General features: G+C 56.1%; 4 protein-coding genes across 4 annotated transcripts; 1 reads left to right on the top strand and 3 right to left on the bottom strand.

Moving 5' to 3' along the window:
• Positions 1–12: 12 nt before the first annotated feature.
• MYCTH_2301098 (uncharacterized protein) lies at positions 13–1,344 on the bottom strand. Its single transcript, XM_003661522.1, has 2 exons — positions 969–1,344; positions 13–871 (listed from the first exon to the last, which is right to left on the bottom strand). The coding sequence occupies exons 1-2, from the start codon at positions 1,082–1,084 to the stop codon at positions 277–279; spliced, it is 711 nt and encodes a 236-aa protein (XP_003661570.1). The 5' UTR covers positions 1,085–1,344; the 3' UTR covers positions 13–276.
• Positions 1,345–3,830: 2,486 nt separating this feature from the next.
• MYCTH_2301100 (uncharacterized protein) lies at positions 3,831–6,906 on the bottom strand. The gene is made up of 2 exons (XM_003661523.1): positions 5,806–6,906; positions 3,831–5,728 (listed from the first exon to the last, which is right to left on the bottom strand). Exons 1-2 carry the CDS (start codon positions 6,761–6,763, stop codon positions 3,870–3,872), a joined length of 2,817 nt encoding a protein of 938 aa, XP_003661571.1. The 5' UTR covers positions 6,764–6,906; the 3' UTR covers positions 3,831–3,869.
• Positions 6,907–15,850: 8,944 nt separating this feature from the next.
• MYCTH_2301102 (uncharacterized protein) lies at positions 15,851–17,151 on the bottom strand. The gene is made up of 2 exons (XM_003661524.1): positions 16,729–17,151; positions 15,851–16,624 (listed from the first exon to the last, which is right to left on the bottom strand). The coding sequence occupies exons 1-2, from the start codon at positions 16,769–16,771 to the stop codon at positions 16,164–16,166; spliced, it is 504 nt and encodes a 167-aa protein (XP_003661572.1). The 5' UTR covers positions 16,772–17,151; the 3' UTR covers positions 15,851–16,163.
• A 560-nt stretch (positions 17,152–17,711) lies between these two features.
• MYCTH_2301103 (uncharacterized protein) lies at positions 17,712–19,620 on the top strand. Its single transcript, XM_003661525.1, has 3 exons — positions 17,712–18,021; positions 18,102–19,049; positions 19,163–19,620. The coding sequence occupies exons 1-3, from the start codon at positions 17,982–17,984 to the stop codon at positions 19,510–19,512; spliced, it is 1,338 nt and encodes a 445-aa protein (XP_003661573.1). The 5' UTR covers positions 17,712–17,981; the 3' UTR covers positions 19,513–19,620.
• Positions 19,621–20,148: the final 528 nt, after the last annotated feature.

Below are 20,148 nucleotides of genomic sequence, written 5' to 3' on the forward strand. Positions count from 1 at the left end.
CCCCCCCCCCAGGCGCTACTAAGTATTCAAAGCGTGATCATGCAAGTGTTGCCTATTTATTTGTAATTTAAACATTTGTTCCCTCGGACAACGCCTGACGCCGGTTACGGAAACATGACACTCCGGGCTTCCCTTGCCCATTGTTCTTCTTTTCTTTAGTAGCCAATGCGTAGCCGATGCACCTGATCGTCCTAAACTTTAAAAAAAACCCAATCACAAACAAAAGAAAACGCTAGCGGCGAGTAAAAAAAAAGGCGAGTAAAAAAAAAAAAATTATCACGGGGCCTCCTCCCCCAACAGCCCGGCTTTCCTCAGCCGTTTCCTGATGTCGGCCGCGGTCTGCTGCATCGGGTTGAGCTTCATGTCCCTCGCCATCGCGGCCGTGTCCTGCCCGTGCCGCGCCACCAGCCTCCGCAGCCACTCGAGCTCGCGCTCGCTCTGGTGCCGCACCGCCTTCTCGACCGGCCGGCTGGCCTCGCGCTCCAGCGCACGCAGCACCTCGGGCTTGCCGCCGTCGTCGTTATTGTCGTCCCCGAACCCCGCCCACTCCTCGTGGCGCTTCTGCTGTTGCCCATCACCCGCCTTCTCCTTCTCCTTCTCCTCCTCCTCTGGGTCCGAGTCCAGGTCGTTGAGCGGGTCGTTGAGCGGGTTGTCGCCGCGCAGGACGCGCGTGATGCGGCCCGAGCTGTCGCGCTCGACCTTGACCTCGCGCACCTGCAGCAGGCCGTGGTCGCCCGACCGCACCGCGAGCGGGTCCGCGGCGGGGCGGAGGAGGGCCTTGTTGTTGGGCGCGGTGCCGCCCGTCGTCTTGCCCAGCTTGGCGACCAGGCCGAAGCGGCTGTAGTTCTGCGAGAGGGTCTCCTTCTTGTTCCTGGGAGGTGGAGTGGCGGGTTAGCGGCTTTGGAACCTGAGACGGAGAAAGAGAAGGGAAGGAAGGAGGGAGGGAGGGAGGGAAGGGGGAGTCGAACCAGTTCTTTGCGATAATGTCGTTGCCCAGCGGGTTGAGCGCCTTCTTGCGCCGGTTGGGCATCTTGATCTTGGGGCGCGAGGAGCGCCGCTTGCGCTTTTGGAGTTCACGGCCCATTGTGCCTAGGTTGAATCACGGGATTCCTTTTGGGTTGGACTGTTGGGGACGGCAACCTTTGGCCTTGCCTGTTGTGTTGCAGCGTGCTTGCGATTCCAAAATTTCCCCAGCAATTGAGCGATAAGGCACTCTGCAGTGGGGTTCGCTGCTTATCGGAGCCTTCGACTGACAGCTGGCAGCCGAGTGCCATGTCGAGCAACCACTGCAGGGTCATCCGTAACTCGTGCTACTAATTAGTAGTAAGTTACCTTGGTTCCAGGTCGACTTGCTTCTCAGCTCCTTTGAGCGCCATTCAAGCAGGCTTATATGATTCCTGAACCATGGGAACTGGAGAGGCATTCAATATGAGGATCGCAGGCCGTCTCTGCTACCAAGTTACACCAATCTCTTGACCAAAGCCTCCATTGCCATTTGAATGTTACTCTCTCTCTCTCTCCTCCATATTTTTTTCTTTACACTTTTCATTTGGTTTCTTTTTTCCCCTTACTTTCTCCCTCTTGCCATTCCCCCTATTTGGCAGTAGTGCTTAACCTCCGTCCAGCGGGTGCTTTAAGTCTCTGAAATTCGGGGACAGCGAGAAAGGAGAGCGAGCGCATTTTTCCCGTTCGCTCTTGCACAAACTACGCTCTTGCGTGGAATATCTTCGTGGTTGCTGCGGCTGGCTGGCCTGACTGTGCGGAAAGCTGACCGAGAGTATGTCCTCGGTCGAGCAACGCGGGAGGCTGTTCTGCCCAAGAAGAGCCCACAAATGTTACTGCGCGCTCAACGTCCACGGGAAGAAATAAACCAGCACGTTTGATGGCTCGCTCAATGGCCAGCAGATCACCTTTGACTTGGACTTCGCCAACACGACGATCAGCCTGCGGAAACGTCCCTTCGCGCAACAAGACCGATGAGCCGAAGCCGACGCAAACCACTGCCTCCCGCGCCTTCCAACCCCCGAAGCCAACCGATGTCAACCCCGCGTTTTCCCCTGAAGGGAAGTATGCGTGCACTACCAACCTTCGATTTTGGGGCTTCCTTCCTGAGTTTAGCACGCGCATGATCAGGCTCGAGTCTGCCAGGCGCGAGCGCACAACGAACACTACCTCGGTCGAAGCGAGCCTGCAACCTCTTTTACATTTGGCAACTGCTTCCCCCCCCCCCCCCCCCCGGCCGCCATCAGCAATCAATCTACGCGGTAAGCAACTGCCCTCTTGAGCTGAGCGTAGTAGTACGTTGTAGCCGAGGGGAGAGGGAGAAAAGGGATCGGTCAGGAAGGAGATCACGTGTGGCGCAGACGATTGCCGGTCGACGGTCCTTGCCATTTCCACCTTTGGGTTTCCAGAAGGTCGTGTGGAAGGGAGGCGCCAAAGGTCGTCATGGTCAGATCAAGCAGACAAGAAGAGCAGAGAAAGACGGGGGAAACGGGTCGATCGGGAGATGAATTACAAGCTCGATCGATGATGACGGCAGTGGCTTGCCGCGCCTTGTCCTAGTGTACGGTACGCCCACTTTCCTTTCGGCTTCTCCGCTCTCCTATGTGCAGCAAAGCGCTATAAGGAGCTAAGGGAGGTATGGACGGGGTAGGTGCCTGACTGGATACCTACTCATGCATGACAACTTAGTATTGCTATTGCTAGTATTGCGGTAGGAGAGAAGCTATCCTCTCCGCGAGCGGATATCCCGCTCCTCGGTTAGTCCCGCCGATGCTGGCGCCAGGCGCTGCAGAAGCTCGATATCAACCAGGTTATCTATTCATTTGGTCCAAAGAGATTGGGCGGGGGGGAGGGGTGTGTGTCTGCTGCGGACAGGGGAGGAGATAACGGCGAAAAATCGCGTTTCGGGAAGCTCGCCATGCGTGATGGGCGGCCTGGATTGCGCCAGCGGCGTTTTTTTGCGTCTAATGCCGATATCAGCTTGCTGCCCCCCACGAAACCTTTCCATCCCAGGCTAGATTGGCCGGATCGCTCCCTCGGAGGACGGAATTGTTCCTGGCAGCGGTACTCGACAGGTACCTGAGCTACATCCGGGATAGAAAAGAAAAAAAAACGAGAGAAAAATAAAATAACATCAGGAGACGGCAAGATGCGATCGGTCCCACTTGGTGCTTTGTCGGTTGGGCAAGTGCATGAATTCAAGATGCGACTATAGATGCGACTAGTGTCGGTCCTCTATCACGGCGAGAGAGCAAGCGAGCAAGCAGAGCAAACAGAGCAGGCGTGGCAACTGGACTCGAAAGATGCCCCAAACCGTGGACTCTTTGTTTCACCATGTTCGCTCAAGGAGCCTTTCTACCTGGGTACCTAACTAACTGTACTTGCTATGAACTGACCAAAATCGATCACTACCTCCGCTCCGCGCCAGATGGATGCACCGTCCCAAAAATGAATAAGGGAAAAAAAAGGGTTCCGGGTATGCAGACTTGGTACAAAGTGAAAGGAAATAATCAAGACCGCCATGGACGCTCTGCCGTAGCTTGAACGGAGCGCACACCGGGAGAGAACCTGCTCCAGCTCTTTAAAGAAGAACAGAAAAGAAAAAAGAATAGAAACCACAGACAGACCAAGACCACCGGTAACGCGTCAAACCACCACCAGCCCGCTGCCCCAACCCATCATTATGCTCCAACGTACCTCATGTATATGCCGCCTGCCAGACTACGCCGTGTATCCCCCTCACCATCTGTATACTGGTTTATGATCCTCTTTCTCTTCATCGTGCCGTGACCTGCCCACCCTCTCTTCCTTCAAACAACCCCCCCCCCAATTCCCACCCCGTTCCATCATCATGATCATCGTCATCATCAAAACATAATCCACTCTACCTCGACCCCGGGACCGCCGATACACTTGGCCCAGTTGAAGGGCCCGCCCTTGCCCTTGCCGCACAGGCCGCCGCCTTGGTGCTGGGAGTACGGGTGCTGGTTGTGGTGGTGCGGGTTCCGCACGGCGTCCCCTTCGCCGGCCCACAGGCGCTCGAGAACCTCGAGGGCAGCCATGTTGTTCATGTAGCCGCTGCGGGCCATGATCTCTCTGCACTTGGCCCGGACGATGCCCTGCTGGAGCTCGTTGACGCACTCGCTGCCGGCGACGAAGAGCGGCCAGAGGAGGAACTTCTCGGCCGCGCTGCCGGCCTCGAGGCTGGTGGCGTAGTAGACGACCTGGCTGACCAGGTTGCGGAAGTTGTTGTGGTCCGAGGGCACGTTGGGGCTGGCCAGCCGCTCCGTGTAGAGCAGGGCGGCGTAGCGGAAGGCCTCGCTGAGCGAACCCAGGTCGCGCACCTGCCCGTTTGTTGGCGCCTGCTGCTGTAGCGTCGTCGCCGACACCGAGACGGGTCCCCCCGACGACGGGTCCGACGCCGGCGACATGGCCGCCGCCAGTGAGGCGCGCACCCGCGCCGCGTCGAACTCCCAACTCTGGAGCGCCTGTCGGGCCTCCTTCCACTCGCGCCAGAACATGCTGCGCGGGTCGTCGTAAGGGGTGGTCGCGGCCTGGAGGTGTCCGGGGCTCAGTAGGTCGTCGTCTTCGAGGTGATTCGGCGCCCCGCCGAAGCCGTGAGGAGGACCGTCGAACCGGACGCTGCTGTTGATCGGGTGAGGCAGCCCCCCCAACATGCCGTGAGGCTGAAGGTGGTTGTGGTGATGGTGATGGTCGGAGCCGTTGAGCTGCGGCGGAGGGGGGGGCTTGAAGGGGGCGCCGAGGGGAGACGCTGACCGAGAGCCGGCGACCCGAGGTAATGAGGAAGGACTATAAAGGGGCTGTACTGGGCGGTGTTGAGATAGGAGGTTGAGCCGGCCGAGCTTGCTGATGGTCTTAAACAGCTCCCGGTCGCAGCCGACAAGGTTCTCGGCCCCGGGGGGCAGCAATTGCGTGTCTGGGGGGACGCCGTAGAATGTGGTGGTGAGTTGCGGTTCCCTGTCGTTGACGCTCGCGGATATCGCGTCGAAATACGTGAATAAGGCCTCCATCCAGGCCGAATCCCTCGATGCGGGATAGGGCGACATCCTCCGTAAGCTTAGGATCTTCTTGACGCCCGCAAACTGCGTGTGGAACTTGGCCACGCCCGACTCGGCCATCCGGTAGTGGCACAACAACAAGATGGTGGCGAGGACAGAGTCGTGTATCGACTTCTCGGCGTCGTTGAGCTGCTCGTTCAGCAGGCGGACGGCCAGGTTCCGGTGCTGGTATTCCTCGGCGAGGGACTGGTCCATCGGCTGCCCGTCGGAGCTGCCGTCGATTGGGCTCGTCCTGTCTAGCTGCCTCTCCCCAACATCCCTGCCGTGGTGACCGCGACTCAGCCTCCTCTTCATCCTCAGATTGCACGCTGCGAGCGCGCAGATGGCGTGCTGCAGGCTCCGGCTGCTGGTGCCGAGCCGGAGGATCTGTTCCCTGAACGGGTTATGGGGCCCGTCAATGAATACCATGCTGGGGCACATGGTCTTCTCGTAGTAGTCCATGAAGAAGGGCATCTTGGTGATGAGATCCGGGCTGACCTGCAGGACCGGCGAGGGCGACTGCGAGGGGAATGACCCGGGCCAAGGCGCTGGCGTTCTGTCCGGGACGCTATGCGACACGGACTCCTCGTCCACGCTTGATGACGTCCAGTAAGGGCCATGCGATTGCGCGCTCGAGCTGTACGATTCCAAGTCTGGGGTTCCGGGAACTTTGGGGAGCTGTTAAAAGACGTCGTTATACGAGAAAAAAAATGGGAGTGTTTGTGTGTGCACGGTTACTACTCACCCAAGACGTCGCAGTCCTGAGGCATCTTGCGACTCAGCTGCGCTTCCATGCTGTCGACATGGGAGAGCTGTGAGTGCAGGCTTGAGGCGGGCTCGGACGGCGCGTAAACAAGACTGGGGCATGGAGCCGGTGCGCGCGAATGTTCGATCATCATCGCGGCAACCGGGCTTTGGGGACCGGGCGAGGCGTGGCTGGGAAAGCTCTCATAGACGATCGGGCTGTGGATGAAGGTTGGCACCTCCTCCCTCGGGAACGAGTGGCCGAGGGGGGACATGTAGTCCACGTCACTCATCGAGTCGATTGGCGTCTGGATCAGCTCTCGCTGCATCATGTCCCCGGGCGACGAGACAGGAATGTGAATCTGCCTAGGCGGAAACCTCGACGCGTCGTTGGTCGGGATGCTCGATGAGAAGGGGATGTGCGTCCAGCCGGGCGGGGCCGTCTCGGTCGGGGACAGGTGCGACATGTCGTAAGGGGGAGGAGGGAATTGAGGCGTCGTCAGCGACGCGGAGGGGTTCCGCCTGTGGTCCATCTCCATCTTCACTTCCACCTCCTCCCGGGCTGACCGGTCATCCTGCTCCTGCGGCCACTGTCCCGTCGAGGCGACAGAGCCGGTCCGGGCTCGTGGCGCCGTCGTCGTCGTCGTCGTTGGCGACTTGACGGTCTTGGCTGAGCTCACGGGCGGCGCCTTTGCGATGGGCAGCGACAAGCCGCGCAGCTTGCCCCGGCTGGCCACGCCAACGCCCCATGTCAGTTGCGTCTTGTAGCCGGAGCAGTCGTTGCCAATCTCCAGACACTGCGAGCAGTAAGGCCTCCTCCTGTCGCACTTCACGTTCCGCTTGGCGCAGGTGAAGCAGTCGTCTGCGGCACCGCCGGCCGGGGCCCGTCTCCTTCGTTTCCTGGCCGAGGCGGCATCCTTGGCCGCCGGGGGCGCCGGCGTGTTGATCGGGGCTGTCATGGCGAGCGCCCTCGTGGAAACCGGCGGTTGAAAAATCCTTCGTCGTCCCTCTCCTATCTTCTTCCGCAGAGTGCAAACCCTCAAATTCCTCTTCCTTTCTATACCTTCTATTAATTCTCTTTTTTCTCCTCGCTCTTTTCCCAGTACCTCCTTTCTCGCTCCGGCTTCGATGGAAGAAAGGGCAGGTCCAAGGCCACGGGGCGACAAAGCAAACACTATCCGAAACAGCTTCTGGCCTCCAAGGGACAGCTGAGAGCTCGTGTGGGTAAGGGTAAATACAGGGTGAGATGGGAAGACTCGGGGTCCATAACACGAAGAGTAAGCAACAATGGACCTGCGGGGCGAGGGGGAGTAAAGAAATGTCAGCAACAGGGTCGCTGGGTTGGAGGGCTTGTTTTTTTAATCGAAATGGCGGCGGTGGTTCCCAGGGCCCAGCAAAGCGGCAGGCGCTCTTGTGTGGGCAGGCCCATGTCTGGTCCCAGCCCAAGCCAGCCCCCCTCCCCTTTCCGCCGCCGCTGCCCTGTCAAGGTGAGGTACCTGGTGTACCTTGGGGTACATCCATCTTCTTCCTCGGCACACGACAGTACATACATACACTCCAGTAGTGTAGTTGCACGCTAGCGCGCCCCCCTCCCCCTCCAAGCGTGGAGGCAGCACTGCAGTGGTGCAACTGGCTCAGCATCGGGAATTGGACGGCGGCAGGTGATGGGGGTGTGCAGAGAGGCCAGGGATGGACAAGGGCTGTCAAGGCCCACGCCCTTTAGTGAACCCAGACCCTGGTCGCTCGACCGGGGGGCGGATGGCGCCAGGGGCGGGACGGTGCCGTTCTGCGACCGATTCCCAGCAGACAAGCACCTCCTCATTCAGGGTGATGATAGACAGACTTCAAAACTGCAGCAGGGTGGCAGCAACATATCTCGAAGTAGCGTTGAGCGCGCGGGATGAGATACCACGTAGCGTATGAGAGGCCGGATCGCTTCCAGGACGAACTGGGGAGCAACCAGCGGAGGCTGCCGGCTTCCGGGACCAGCAGCATTCCCCCCTACTTCACACTACTTGGGACGCGATCCCACTCCGCAGTATGTACGGACGTACTCCGACTGTAATAAAGCACTAGTGTAGCTTGCTCCGTGCTGCAAGTCGTGTGCGGTGTGGTGTAGTTGCCGAAAAAAATATTAACTTGCGGTTCGTTTGAGAATATTCCATCGAGAAACAACGTTATCCTTGCCAGCAGCAGGCGAGAGACCATGAGCTGCATGTGCAAGGTTCGTGATCGCACGGGACCGGGTCCGAGAGGAGAGCAGCAACTTTCGCAGCGAAACGGATTCCATCACCCAAAGCGCTTTCGACCTGAGTTTTCCTTGTCAAGGCGATCTACACTACTCTGTATGGCTAGTGGGGGCTGCGAAACTCAGGCAGCCACACATTCGCGATTTGCGATGAGGAATCGGCAGGGTCGATTCCCTGAGTTGCTCCTACCTCGATGAGGCTGGGCGAAAACTGGGGAACAAAGATCAGGTAGCCACTCCGAGGAACCTACAGTACGGGCTACTTAACAGGTTACTTTACGCAGTATGTACGGACTACAATACATACAACCTGCGTAAGGTACTAGTAGGTTGAGGTAGATAATTGGACGAATCCTCACCGTAGGCCAATTGCGATTTCCATCGGCCCTCTCCAATCAGATCTCGGCCAGACCATTCTTTCCAGGTTTTCCTGAACCTGTAAATGTTCAGTCGGAGACGGCTGTAACATCGCTGTTCTGCCTTTTCGCTAGGCAACAGGGACGTGGTCGCGGTAAGGATTTTGATAGCTCACAGGTCCCGAGACGTCGTCTACGACAGTTATTCCACAACGCCCTCCTGCAAAAACCTCGACTACGCGCTATTTGCGATGTCGGCACGGCAGTTGATGCCCGCTGAGATTTGAGGTGGGTTAGCACCGGCCCACAGCGGGCTCCATCAAAAAGCATGGCAGTTATCAGACGGTTGCGCCCATGGGAACAACAAACAACGAGCACATGGATGGGTACCTCGTATCACTGGCGTCATTGACTTCCATCTCGAACAGATTAACACCACGAGTCTGCTTAGCACGTCGGTGATGACCGAGATTCTCGAGCACGCCTTTATGAGGCCGGTCGCGGGCCTGTTTTAGCGCCAGGACAGGCCGTGGCCGCTCCAGTGTGCGGATTTGAGACAAATGTAAGAAGCATGCTCGAACTCGTGGGCATCCTGTTCGGAGGCTCCACTTGGGACAACGCAACGGAAACACGCGAGACGGCGACATTACACTAACCTCCATGCCGTTGTTTTCCACCAGCTATTTCTTGTAAGGTGACCGTAGAGTATGTTTGAATTGCGCTACTGGATCTTGGAAGCATGCAACTGCGTGCACAGTCGGCGCGCAACACGAGGAAGCACAACTTAGAGCCAGCGAGCCGGATGACTTTGCTTCCTGACAGATCTGAGTGGGCCTGGTTTCTGCAGGGATTCACTGATTGCTCACCTTTTGACACGCACGCCACCTGGCCCCGGGGAAGGGAAGGGACTCGACGAAAATAACCAACCTGATAAGACGAGCATGTGCGCTGCAAAGTTCATAGTGGACTCGGGGACCGCCGACGGGAATCTGTGGGCTGCCTACTATAGTCGCAGCGATTGCGGGCCGATGCTCGGTACAACAAGCTCGCGAAAAAATGCCAGGAGCGGGACTGGCTGCGGCTTTTGCCGCCAATCGGCCACTGGAACAGGTTCCCCCTTGCTTATCAATTGCCCAAGCCAGAGCGCGGGATCGTTCATCAGCGCTAGCGTATTGTAATGTAGTCAACAGATTGCCACGGCGAACACTCGCGAGATACCGCGCCGAAACCCCCGAAGCCCACCGAGGCTGCCGGGCGTTTCTACATACACAGTACATGCTCGCTAAGCTTTACCTAGGTAACGGAACACCAGGTAAATGGTAGTCTCCTCGAGAAGCCATACCCGAACCATCCGGTACACAAACTCATCTCACAAACGGCCAACCGCTAGGAGGGAAGTTTTAGTCAGGTCGTACCACGGTTTGCAAAACGTTTTTTGAACGTATATGTGCTTTACATCATTGCGTTCTAGGGACGAGTCCCATAGGGGCCTCTACCCTCCCCAACTGGTCATGTATGACGCACTGGACGCCTGGATGGTTTGTTCGGTGCGGCTCCATCAAGTACTTCCGGTATTTCTGGGTCTGTTTGGTGGCCAAATATGCCTTCGAACGCCTCTCCGCGAACCCAGCCGGGACCGAGTGAGCCTCTTGTCAATTGTTCCAAGATGTCAAAAGAACGTTGGGCCGCCTCTGGGTTTTCCGTCTCCACAGGAAGTTTGTTGCTCGTCGTACATACATACATGGTCTCGGAACGCCGCTGACCAATGCCTGACCAGTCAAAGAAAGCTTCTCCACGTTCGATATCCATAATGGATCCTTCGCTCGCGCGTTCGGAAAACCTTTGGCCGTTACGATTGGATGACCGCTTTAGCATAAAACCACGTTTTTAGTGTCTCTCTTTTGTCGGAATTTCACCTGGTTCGAGCTACGCTAAGTTTTTTTACGTTAGTACGCAGAATTCAGTATACTAGGGAACCATGCATTCCGTACGGAGCGAGAGATTGTGGTCACTATAGAACGCCCGACGACCGTCGTGGAGCGCACATAGAAGTTGGTAGGATTTGTTCGGTAAAGTTCCAACCAGAACCGCAGATAAGCACGGGTGGCCACTGCGCTGCACCTGATCCCGTTTTTCCTAGGCTCGACAAACCAAGTGTGCGCTGCGGCGCTGTTATGTCCGATCCTACATAAAAACAATCGTGGGGGTCACCCTCGTTCAACAGTCCGGGGTAACGTGAGAATAGGGTAACGTGAGAATACCCACACCTTCCGCCACCCCTTCACAAAAAGTCGGCCATTTTTTCGTATGCACCCTGCAATAAAAAAAAAGTATGTTCAGTGCACACTCGCGGAGCACAACATCGGCATGATAGCAGCAAGCCAGGCATATCTCCTGGGGTCTCGGTAGCGTGCTGTGATCGCTTCCAGAAACACTCGTCGCTCTCCCGACTTTGTCGAATACCAACTAGCGTCCTCCGTCCAAACACGCTAGGGATCAAGGCTCCCCCACTAAGTTTAGCAGCCCCAGACAATCCACCAGCGCACGGAAGATATTTGCCGACCAGGGCCCATCGGTTTCACGTGCTTCAGTGGTGTAGAGGCAAGGATTCGGGAGACAGATCTCAAACCGTACTCCATATTAAATAAAGAAAGCGCTTACAGCTTTCGCTTTCGACGTCGATCCCTGAGAGCCAGGCGACGAATCGCTGCCGAGAATCTCGGGGCACCAACCGCTCTTGTATATACAGTACATACAATACGTACGATCCGGTAAAGTAGGCGTAGAGTATGCCCCATTTACGGTCGTTTGGGTACCTGACTTTTGCCGGGTACACCGCACGACACATACTTGTACACTATGTAGGGTGCATGTATGTATGTATGTATGTACATGGTAAATAAACTGAGGGACGCTAGAGTAGGCGTTTTCGGCGAGAGCAATCCAGCTGGTGGCCATCCGGTTGTGGGCAGCTACTGGCCGCTGTTGCCTTCCGAGTCCTTCCCCCCACCATTGACCCTGCAATCAGCGCTACACCGGTTCGGGCAATGGCCGAGGTGGTAGGTGCGCCTCTCATTGGCTGCGCTCGAGTCCTGAGCGCTGTGGTCCCTGGAAGTTGCTGTTGACAAGCTTCTTCGCAACCACATTGAGGGCTCCGGGGCACATTCGACCTGCGATGTGGCTGAAGAAAACGGCCCTTTTCCCTCACGCCGTCTCGCGGCACTACGTCTTGGCTTCCGCCTAACTCACACCCCCCAAGGCCGGGGGTATTGCGTCAGACTGCCCAGCGCCAGGCGAAGTGATTTTTGCGCAGCGCTGAGATTAACTGTTTGCCAAAGCCTCGGCATCACCTGTTTGGTTGGCCTTGTCTCGTCAGCTCCGGGCCAGCTGCAGTTTCGGCTCCGGAAACAACAAAGCCTCCCGAGCCGTGGGCGACCCTGTTCCTAAAGAAAAGGCAGGCTGTAGGTGCCGAAATCTGCCGGAAGATTCATTCATTCGTGCTGGACTCGGCCACTCCACGGGCGATGCGCGAAGCAAGTATGTACTTTCAGGAGCCTGTGTCCGTATTGAACGGATCATTTTCGTGCTTCGAGGTTTCCTGTTGTAGACAAGTGCGTCGTACTATGTAGAGAACTTACTCGCGATACCGTGACCGCATCCTGGCGCTCGCGCTCGCTTGCATGCGCCGTTCGAGCAGGCATCCACCCGACGGGGCCCTCCTACTACGAAGCCAGCAGGCGCGATTTGTACATAACGTTACTTTGTACGGATGTCGCTACCAAAAGAACGGGCTCACCGCCAAATTTGACCGGCAGAATGAATCCGCTAAAAGCAACATAAAGTACAGTGGGGCAAAGCACTATAGCCACTAAAGCCTAGGCACTGTGGCCGATTGTTAGTAAAAATACCTTCTAAAACTTTAGCGACCTTGGATGGTTCGTGTACAAAGGCGGTGAGCCAGTTCTTTTGGTAGCGACATCCGTACTCTAGTACACTCACACTCGCTAACGATTCCAAATTACCGCAGATATCAAGTGAAGTCTATCATCCGTACACGCATTTGGATCACCTAGGAATGTTCTTAAAAAAATCTATTTCAGATACTTCATCCTCTGAACAACCAGAAAGTCGAGCAATCGAGGCCGACTCCACTCTTGTTAAAGCAGCGCCAGCGAGGAACATGTCCCCCTTCGTAACTTATCACTTTGTACTGTAGTATTTACAGGAACGTTCAGTACGAAAATTGTTTAGGCAAGGGCACGTGAGAAGATAGAACTTTGTACTTACACTACACTACTCAGTACACTGCACTACCAGTTGGGTACGAATCAGTACACTATCAGCGATCAGGGAACCATTGTTCCTCCGGCTGGCTCCGACGGTTGGGGAAGGATGATGGAACGTTGCAATCTCTGGCAACGCCTTACCGTATCCGGGAAAGTTCCCATTTCTTACTTATCGTGCACGGCCTCCCCGCGTCTTGGCGTTCCCCTATGCCGCTTTCTGTCACCGAGAGCAAGCCCAAAAGCTTGGTGTCTGGGCAGTCAACTTGGGGATTACACACACCATAGAGTTACACACCCAGCTGATCTCGCAAGGCTGCCGCCCATATCGGGTCGTTCAACCAGTCAGAACGGATGATGGCGAGAGGAATCAAAGGTCATTCGCCGTACCGACTCGGCTCGTTCCTCCAAAACATCCACCATCTTTTTTTCCAGCCTCGAAGAACACTCTCCATGGGGGCTTTTGCCAGAGCGGTCGACACTGCGAAAACGAGTAACTCCCTACCTAGTGTACCTACCTGACGATGGCAGCTACTATGTACATACAACGCTACCAGTGCCGCTTACCCGCCGAAACCTCCTTTTCTTTCATCATCATTCGCCCGACTCCGACGTTGGACGGCGCGACTCCGCGCAGGAGATTGTGTCGATCTCTCGCCACGAACTGGGGCGATGGCCCCGATGGAATTTTTGAGTGAGGAGCGCAAGCGTCGGGAAATACTTGCAAGTACGAAAGTACCTAGGTATGTACAGTACATACATCCATGCAAGTAGATGCTGAGCCTGTGGTTGGGCGAAAGGTCGCCCATCCCAGCTGCCTGGGACCGAGTTGCGTCGAAATCCCACGTCCAATCGTCTCGGTATTGTTACCCCGTCCTGTCACTTTCGCGTTGCCGGTTCCCAGCAACCCCTCCTATACACAGTAGTAGTGCTTGCCGGGCCAGGCATCCCCTAATTTCCATGTACTGTACAGTACATACGTATCGTATATTCGTATCCTACAACACTTGATCCATCTGTACAGAGTGCATGCGCGTGGATCTGCGGCTGCGAATCACACGCCACGCCGCAGGTGCAGCTGGGTAAGTAAGACAGGGAAGCCCAAAAGCAAGCAAGAAAGCAACAAACCGGGCAAGCAAGCAAGAGCCAAAAAAGAAGTCCCGCCTCCCTCCTCTCTCTCTTTCCCCCCACATCAATCGCTCACTCGCTCACCTGCGCCGCCCTACAACGTCGGAATTTACCATCTACACGACACTACGTATTTGATGCGCTCGTGACCTGCAACATTTGTCTAGTATGAGCAGCACACCGAGTAGCCCTACGGAGACGTCAAGACGGAACCGTTGCACAAGGACGTGACTCGGTCTTTCTCGGGCCCGTATGTTATGCTTTGTGTGTCTCAGCCCTTCCTCGCTCCTTGTTCGTCGGGATCATGATCGTCTCCCGAAGCCAGGAAGCAAAGCAAGTACCCCCGGACAGAGAGCCAGCAGGATCTGTCGAAGGGTGATCACCCATTCCATTTTGTTCCTTTCCCTCTATTTCTTCTCTTCCTCCCTTCTTTCCTTCTCTATCCACCCCCCTCTTCTCCCCCCCTTTCCCGCTTCGGCGGTTCATGTGTGACGGAGAAACTCACGTGGCAGAGACATGATTTTGCACAGTGGGAAGGGTTTGGTTGGTAAAACCGGGTATGGGAACCCGACGTGCTGGCATGTGTGCGGTTCCCCGCCTCCCACGTACCCTATCCAAGAGCCGATGTTATATTGCTCCTTTATTGCTTACGTTGTGCAGGGGCGCACTGCAGCACATATCCGCTACCTACAAGCCCCCCTCTTCCGGGCGGTCTGAATTCCACATATATACGTCCGTATATATATATAATTCTTCACGCTCCCAGTCAGCGGCCACCCAGCAGGTGTGAGTGCATCACGGCGCGCGGCCGGAATGATAGTACGCGAATGATGAGGGAAAAAAGTATCTCGCGCTTCTCAGTTTTTGATCCGGGCACCTGGAGTGCGAGTCCCGACGTGGAGGGCTTTGGTATACGGCCACCGATTATATCCGCCTCAACGTTGTTAAGCATAAGTTCCCTCCCGCGATGTGTTGGGCTACGGCTTGAGCCATGACCGTATTGATCTCCAGGCGCGTGTACGGGCAGGACCATGCAGCAGGTGTGAATTATGACGATGGAAGCCAACTGCAATCTAGGCATGTTACTAGTGCAACACCATACCGTCACCTCTCAAAGCAGAGGAGATTACGGTGCCCGGGGCACGCATGGCGGCGACAGCTTACGGGACAACATGTGAGTAGATCATGACGCCCACTTTCGGTTGGCCCATCCGAAAGAAACAAGGGTCACTCTCTGTGCAGATGTCAGGTACTGTTTCCTCCCCCTCGGAAGAGCAAAGGTCCATGAGAGGACTTCAGTGGGAGGGAGGTTACCAGGCCGTTGAGTCAACGTGTGGAGGACCACGAGACTGAAACGAGCACCGGGCTGCTGTGCGAGACCGTCTGTGAATCAAGCATTATTCATTTCAATCATGTTTGTCCCAAACACTGGCTCCCTTCGCGGTTCTTCGGGGCCAGCTCGGTAACAGACGCGTCTTCCAGGCCGTCGAGGCCCGGTAGAAGCCATCGAAAAAGGTAGCCAGCAATGGCACACGTACGGCCAACGTTGGTATTGCATATTGAGTTGCCGCGGAGGGAAGAACTCGGTAGGTGATGTTCCGCTTTGCTGATGCTAGGCAACCAAGTGCGGCGGCTTAATGACCTTACCGCTCGCTCTGAGCTGCATAAGGTCCTACCCTGGCGTAGCAGAGTCTCCATTTGGGCCGCTGGATGTCTGAGCATGGTGCCTTGGAGGTCTAGCTAGTCCTTGGTTCTTTGGATTTCTTATAAGGTCGCTTGACCCTCAAGGAGAATGAGTAGATGTCGACACACACCAGTGTCAAGGGTTGGGAGTTATTTTTTTTTTTTTTTTTTTTGTTTGCAAGTCCGTGATGGGCAAATGAACAGACGCAAGCGGCCACAGATTGGTGTCGTGCTCCATGCTTTTGCTCAGGCCATAAAGCACACAGATCATGTTGTTAGCCATCAAACGCCTACAGTGGTGCACTCGAGAAGCATTATCCTGCGTCAGAAACCTCAAGTCAGAATATACCTTGTAATAATATTCTTGGATTATCAAGCTCCATATTGCTGCGACTCTGGTCAGGGTAGATTGGTCTAGACGTGATGATGTTGCTCGGTTTAGAGCTGCTTCAGAGGACACTCATAGGCAGTCACTTCAGCACTCGGCCTCGAGCTCCTTGAGCAAAACAACAGACCGAGTTTCTCCGCATTCATTAATTCAGTCACAAAGATGGTTTTGCGACATTCGGGTATAATGGAAAACTTGCGTCTCCGTCAAGACGGACGTCAACGTCGTCCCCAACCCCCCCTCCCTTCCTTTTCTCCGTCTTCTTCTGCGACCTTACTTCGCCAACTCCTCCAGAATGGTCGCCTCCAACGACTCCGGCTTCGTGGTCGACGCCCACCGGCCCTTCACTCTGCCATCTTTGCCAACAAGGAACTTCTCAAAGTTCCACTTGACCCTCTTCAGCCCCAGCAAGCCGGGCTTCTCATTCTTGAGCCACTCGAACAGGGGGCTGGCGTTGTCACCGTTGACGTCAATCTTGGCCATGATGGGGAAGGTGACGCCGTAATTGAGCTGGCAGAACTCCTGGATCTCCTCGTTGGTGCCGGGTTCCTGCCCGCCGAATTGGTTGCACGGGAAGCCCAGGATGACGAAGTCGTCCGGGTACTTCTCGCGCACCGTCTTCCACAGCTTCTCCAAGCCGGCGTACTGCGGGGTAAAACCGCACTTGGAGGCTGTGTTGACGATGAGGACGACCTTGCCCTTGTAGTCGGCAAGGGACACCTCGGCGCCCTTCTCTGATGATTTCGTTAGTACGTGACGTCAAGCAACATCAAGCGACATCAAGGCTGGGTTAGGATAATATATATATGCTCGGAAGAGGCAACTTCATATCACGTACTGTCTGCGACCTTGAAGTCATAAAAGGTTGTTGCGGAGGCCATGTTTGCAATTGATCTGCGGAGCGGAACCTGTTGCTTCGGGAATGCTGCAGTTGCGGGTTTGGGTGTGGCGCGAGGCAGAGGCGACGGTTGAGAGCGGCGAAGGATCGACAACGCAGTCGCTGTTGACAATCCGGCTTTCGATGTGCGAACGTACGGACCGGAAACTGCGAGCTGGCGGCGGATGATGGATGTAGATGGAGAAGGAAACATCAGTCGGAGAAAGCAAAGACGGTCGCACGAACGTATTAAGAAGGAACCGTGGGAAGGCGAGTCCGCGGGCCCAAGCTTTCTGAATACAGACCGATTCCGAGCAACTACCGGGCGATTCTCATTGGCTGGCCTCGCGGACTTCCTCCAAGACTCTGTGCCTCCAAAGGGGTCACTGCGTTTCGTTCCCGTCCAATTGCACATACAAAAGACACCTGGCGCTCACTCGTCATGTCTCGGAGTCTCCGTCTCGGGATTCCGGGTAATCTTTCTATTCCGAAACACCACAGTTCATGAGACGACAAAGCGGTCCGATCTCGAACCACTACGGAGTACTGTTACGCGATTCTTGAGAATCGCCAGAGCAATGGGTCCGTCGCCGAGGTTGCTGCGAGGGCAATTTGGCGAGCCCCACCGTTCCAGCCCCTCATCCCACGTCTAAAAGCGCATAAGGAGCAATGCTCGCTGAGGTTTTGCAGATGTAAGATGGGAAGCACTGGAGGGAACTCACGGGTAGAACTCGTAGGTATTTAGATCCCTCCTCTGCCTTAAAGGAACGATTCAAGCTCCAGGTTGAAATAGCTGGGCCGCAGGCAGATAGTGTAAACACCCGCGGGAGCTACCCCGCCACGTGTGGGTGCCGCGGGTGCCCCGCACCGCAGTAAGAGAAGCTTGGGCCGTTGTATGTAATCCGTAATGACGGCACCATCAGCGGGCAGCGTTGTGTGCATGGCGGATTCTCAAGCGAGTTGCGACCGGCATGCCGATTACCTACCCTTCATTGAACCGTCATCTGTGAAATCAAAAGTGTATCGCGAGAAAGCGAAGCCGGGTCTTAACCAAAGGAGCATTAGTGGTGGAGGCTCGCCGCATCTCCGTTTTGACTGCTTGTCCGCTGCTCGATCTTCTTGCTTACGAATCATCGCTCGGTTTGGACCCGAGTTCGACTTGTTGGCGGAAGTCGGCTCGGGCCATGTCCACGTTTGCAGGTGCAAATGCAAGGATGGATGCGCAACACGAAAAGAAGAACATCGTCATTGTCGGTACGTCGACCAAAAAAGCCCCCTTACTAGTAAACCCTGTCAGGCACAGGAATTGGGCTTATGCAGGTCGAATCGGGCAGGCGGCGGCATCATCGGATGCACCACGGCCTATTACCTGACACGCCATCCCAAATTCAATCCTGCCCTCCACACCATAACCCTTCTTGAAGCCAGCTCGATTGCCGCGGGCGCCTCTGGCAAGGCCGGAGGGCTGCTTGCATTATGGGCTTATCCGACCTGCCTCGTGCCTCTATCATACCGTCTACACAAGGAACTGGCTGCCGAGCACAATGGCGCACAACGATGGGGCTACCGCCGCCTGGGATGTGGGAGTTTAGCGGCTGTCGTCCGAACGAGTGACCTAGAGGCAAGGGCGCCCAAGCCGCCATCGCCTCCGGCAGAAAATGGCGTCGACGGTGGGCTTCCCATACAGAGCACAGCATCCGATGAGAAGTCCAAGGACTGGGAGAAGCTCCCAAAACAGGACGGCGCGGCGACCGGTTTGCTACGGGACTCGCCTTTGCCGCCAGATCTGAACTGGATCGATGGGAAGCTGGTCCAGTACTACGAGGAAATGGGCTCCCCGGGGGCTACCGAAACGGCCCAGGTCCACCCTTTCCACTTCACCAACGCCATGGCCGACCTAGCAAAGGAGAAAGGAGTTGATATCCGCCTGCGAGCGAAGGTGACCCGCATCAGCGAAACCAAGACGGCCGGCGTGCTGCACAGCGTCGCCTACGAGGACCGCGATACGGGGGAGATACGCAACATTGACGACGTGACGGATGTCATCGTGGCCGCGGGGCCATGGACGGGGAAGCTAGTCCCGCGAACGAGGGTGGAAGGGCTGCGTGCCCATAGCGTCGTCTTCGAAGCCGACGTCAGCCCCTATGCCGTCTTCACCGACATTCAGCTGCCCGCGGACTACGTCCCCGAACACCGCGCGAGCCAGGGCCAGCGGAGGCGCCACAGGGGGAATGTCGACCCGGAGATCTACGCCCGCCCTTTCGGCGAGGTGTACGCATGCGGTGAGCCTCTCGAAACCCTACGGGACTTCTTCTTCTTCTTTTTTTTTCTCTCTCTCTTCTCCATCTCTTGTCGTCCCATAGACCGACCGCTAACGGTTCCCGCATCGTTCAAGGCGAACCCGACAAGACGATCCCGCTCCCCGCCACCGCGGACGAGGTTTCCGTGGACCAGTCGCAATGCGACGACCTCGTCGCCTACATCGGCACCATCTCGCCCACCCTCGCGGCCGCCCCGGTCAAGGCCCGCCAGGCCTGCTACCTGCCGCAGCACATCCGCTTCGGCGAGCAGCGCGGGCCTCTGATCGGCCCGACGTCGGTGCCCGGCTTGTGGGTCGCGGCGGGGCACACCTGTTGGGGGATACAGAACGGCCCCGGGACGGGCTATCTGATGGCCGGCATGATCTTTGGCGACGAGGTAGACGAGGAGGTGGAGAAGCTAGATCCGAGGAAATTCAAAGTGTAGACGGGGCCAAGGACGAGGTTGGTTATCGATCGACCTGCTTAGCGGCCTTGGTGTATCCCGCGGGATTTGGTGTTTGTGAAACCATGGACCTAGCGGGCCAGCGCAGCGTTTCTTTTTTTTTTATATATATATATATATTTTTTTTTTTTTTTGGAACAGGTTACTGGTTAGAGGGTCTTATGAGAACTATAACATCTCTCTCGAATCCCTTTGTTTTTGTCATTCTGGGAGTTATGGATGCGCTTCCCAACCGACTTCTCTCGGACGGAGTGCATTTGCTGACGGCAGCGACTGATGCTGCGCTTTGCTAGAGAACAAGTATGTATGTACGTGTGTGTGTATGTATGTACGTATATAACGGCTTCTTGCGGAATTTCTTCGGTTTAAGACTCTCCTTGCTGTTGTGAACCCGCCCCCTCACGCAGATTGCCGAGATGACGAGCCGGGAAAGGTAGCCGAGGAGGCGACTTGCAGGGCATGGTGAGGCAACACAAGGTGAGTGGGTTGACTCCCGAGTAGTATTCGCATCATGAAATTGCAAAAAAAAGGAAAAAGAAAAAAAAAGAAATGTATGGGAGATATATAAACCCTCCGTGCTTGCAGGTGGAAGGGCGGTAAGTGGTGGGACATCCGGAA

This window comes from Thermothelomyces thermophilus, chromosome 2 (genome assembly GCF_000226095.1).
Source record: "Thermothelomyces thermophilus ATCC 42464 chromosome 2, complete sequence".
In the NCBI taxonomy this organism is placed as follows: domain Eukaryota; kingdom Fungi; phylum Ascomycota; class Sordariomycetes; order Sordariales; family Chaetomiaceae; genus Thermothelomyces; species Thermothelomyces thermophilus.

What these genes read in the sequence shown, in the direction of transcription:
- MYCTH_2301103 (XM_003661525.1), top strand. Translation starts at nt 17,982, where the DNA reads ATGGATGCGCAACACGAAAAGAAGAACATCGTCATTGTCG. An exon ending in GAAGAACATCGTCATTGTCG is followed by an intron (nt 18,022 to 18,101) that starts GTACGTCGACCA and finishes CGAATCGGGCAG; the next exon opens with GCGGCGGCATCATCGGATGC. An exon ending in CGGCGAGGTGTACGCATGCG is followed by an intron (nt 19,050 to 19,162) that starts GTGAGCCTCTCG and finishes GCATCGTTCAAG; the next exon opens with GCGAACCCGACAAGACGATC.
- MYCTH_2301100 (XM_003661523.1), bottom strand. Translation starts at nt 6,763, where the DNA reads ATGACAGCCCCGATCAACACGCCGGCGCCCCCGGCGGCCAAGGATGCC. An exon ending in TCAGGACTGCGACGTCTTGG is followed by an intron (nt 5,729 to 5,805) that starts GTGAGTAGTAAC and finishes AGCTCCCCAAAG; the next exon opens with TTCCCGGAACCCCAGACTTG.
- MYCTH_2301102 (XM_003661524.1), bottom strand. Translation starts at nt 16,771, where the DNA reads ATGGCCTCCGCAACAACCTTTTATGACTTCAAGGTCGCAGACA. An exon ending in TGACTTCAAGGTCGCAGACA is followed by an intron (nt 16,625 to 16,728) that starts GTACGTGATATG and finishes CGAAATCATCAG; the next exon opens with AGAAGGGCGCCGAGGTGTCC.
- MYCTH_2301098 (XM_003661522.1), bottom strand. Translation starts at nt 1,084, where the DNA reads ATGGGCCGTGAACTCCAAAAGCGCAAGCGGCGCTCCTCGCGCCCCAAG. An exon ending in GACATTATCGCAAAGAACTG is followed by an intron (nt 872 to 968) that starts GTTCGACTCCCC and finishes TCCACCTCCCAG; the next exon opens with GAACAAGAAGGAGACCCTCT.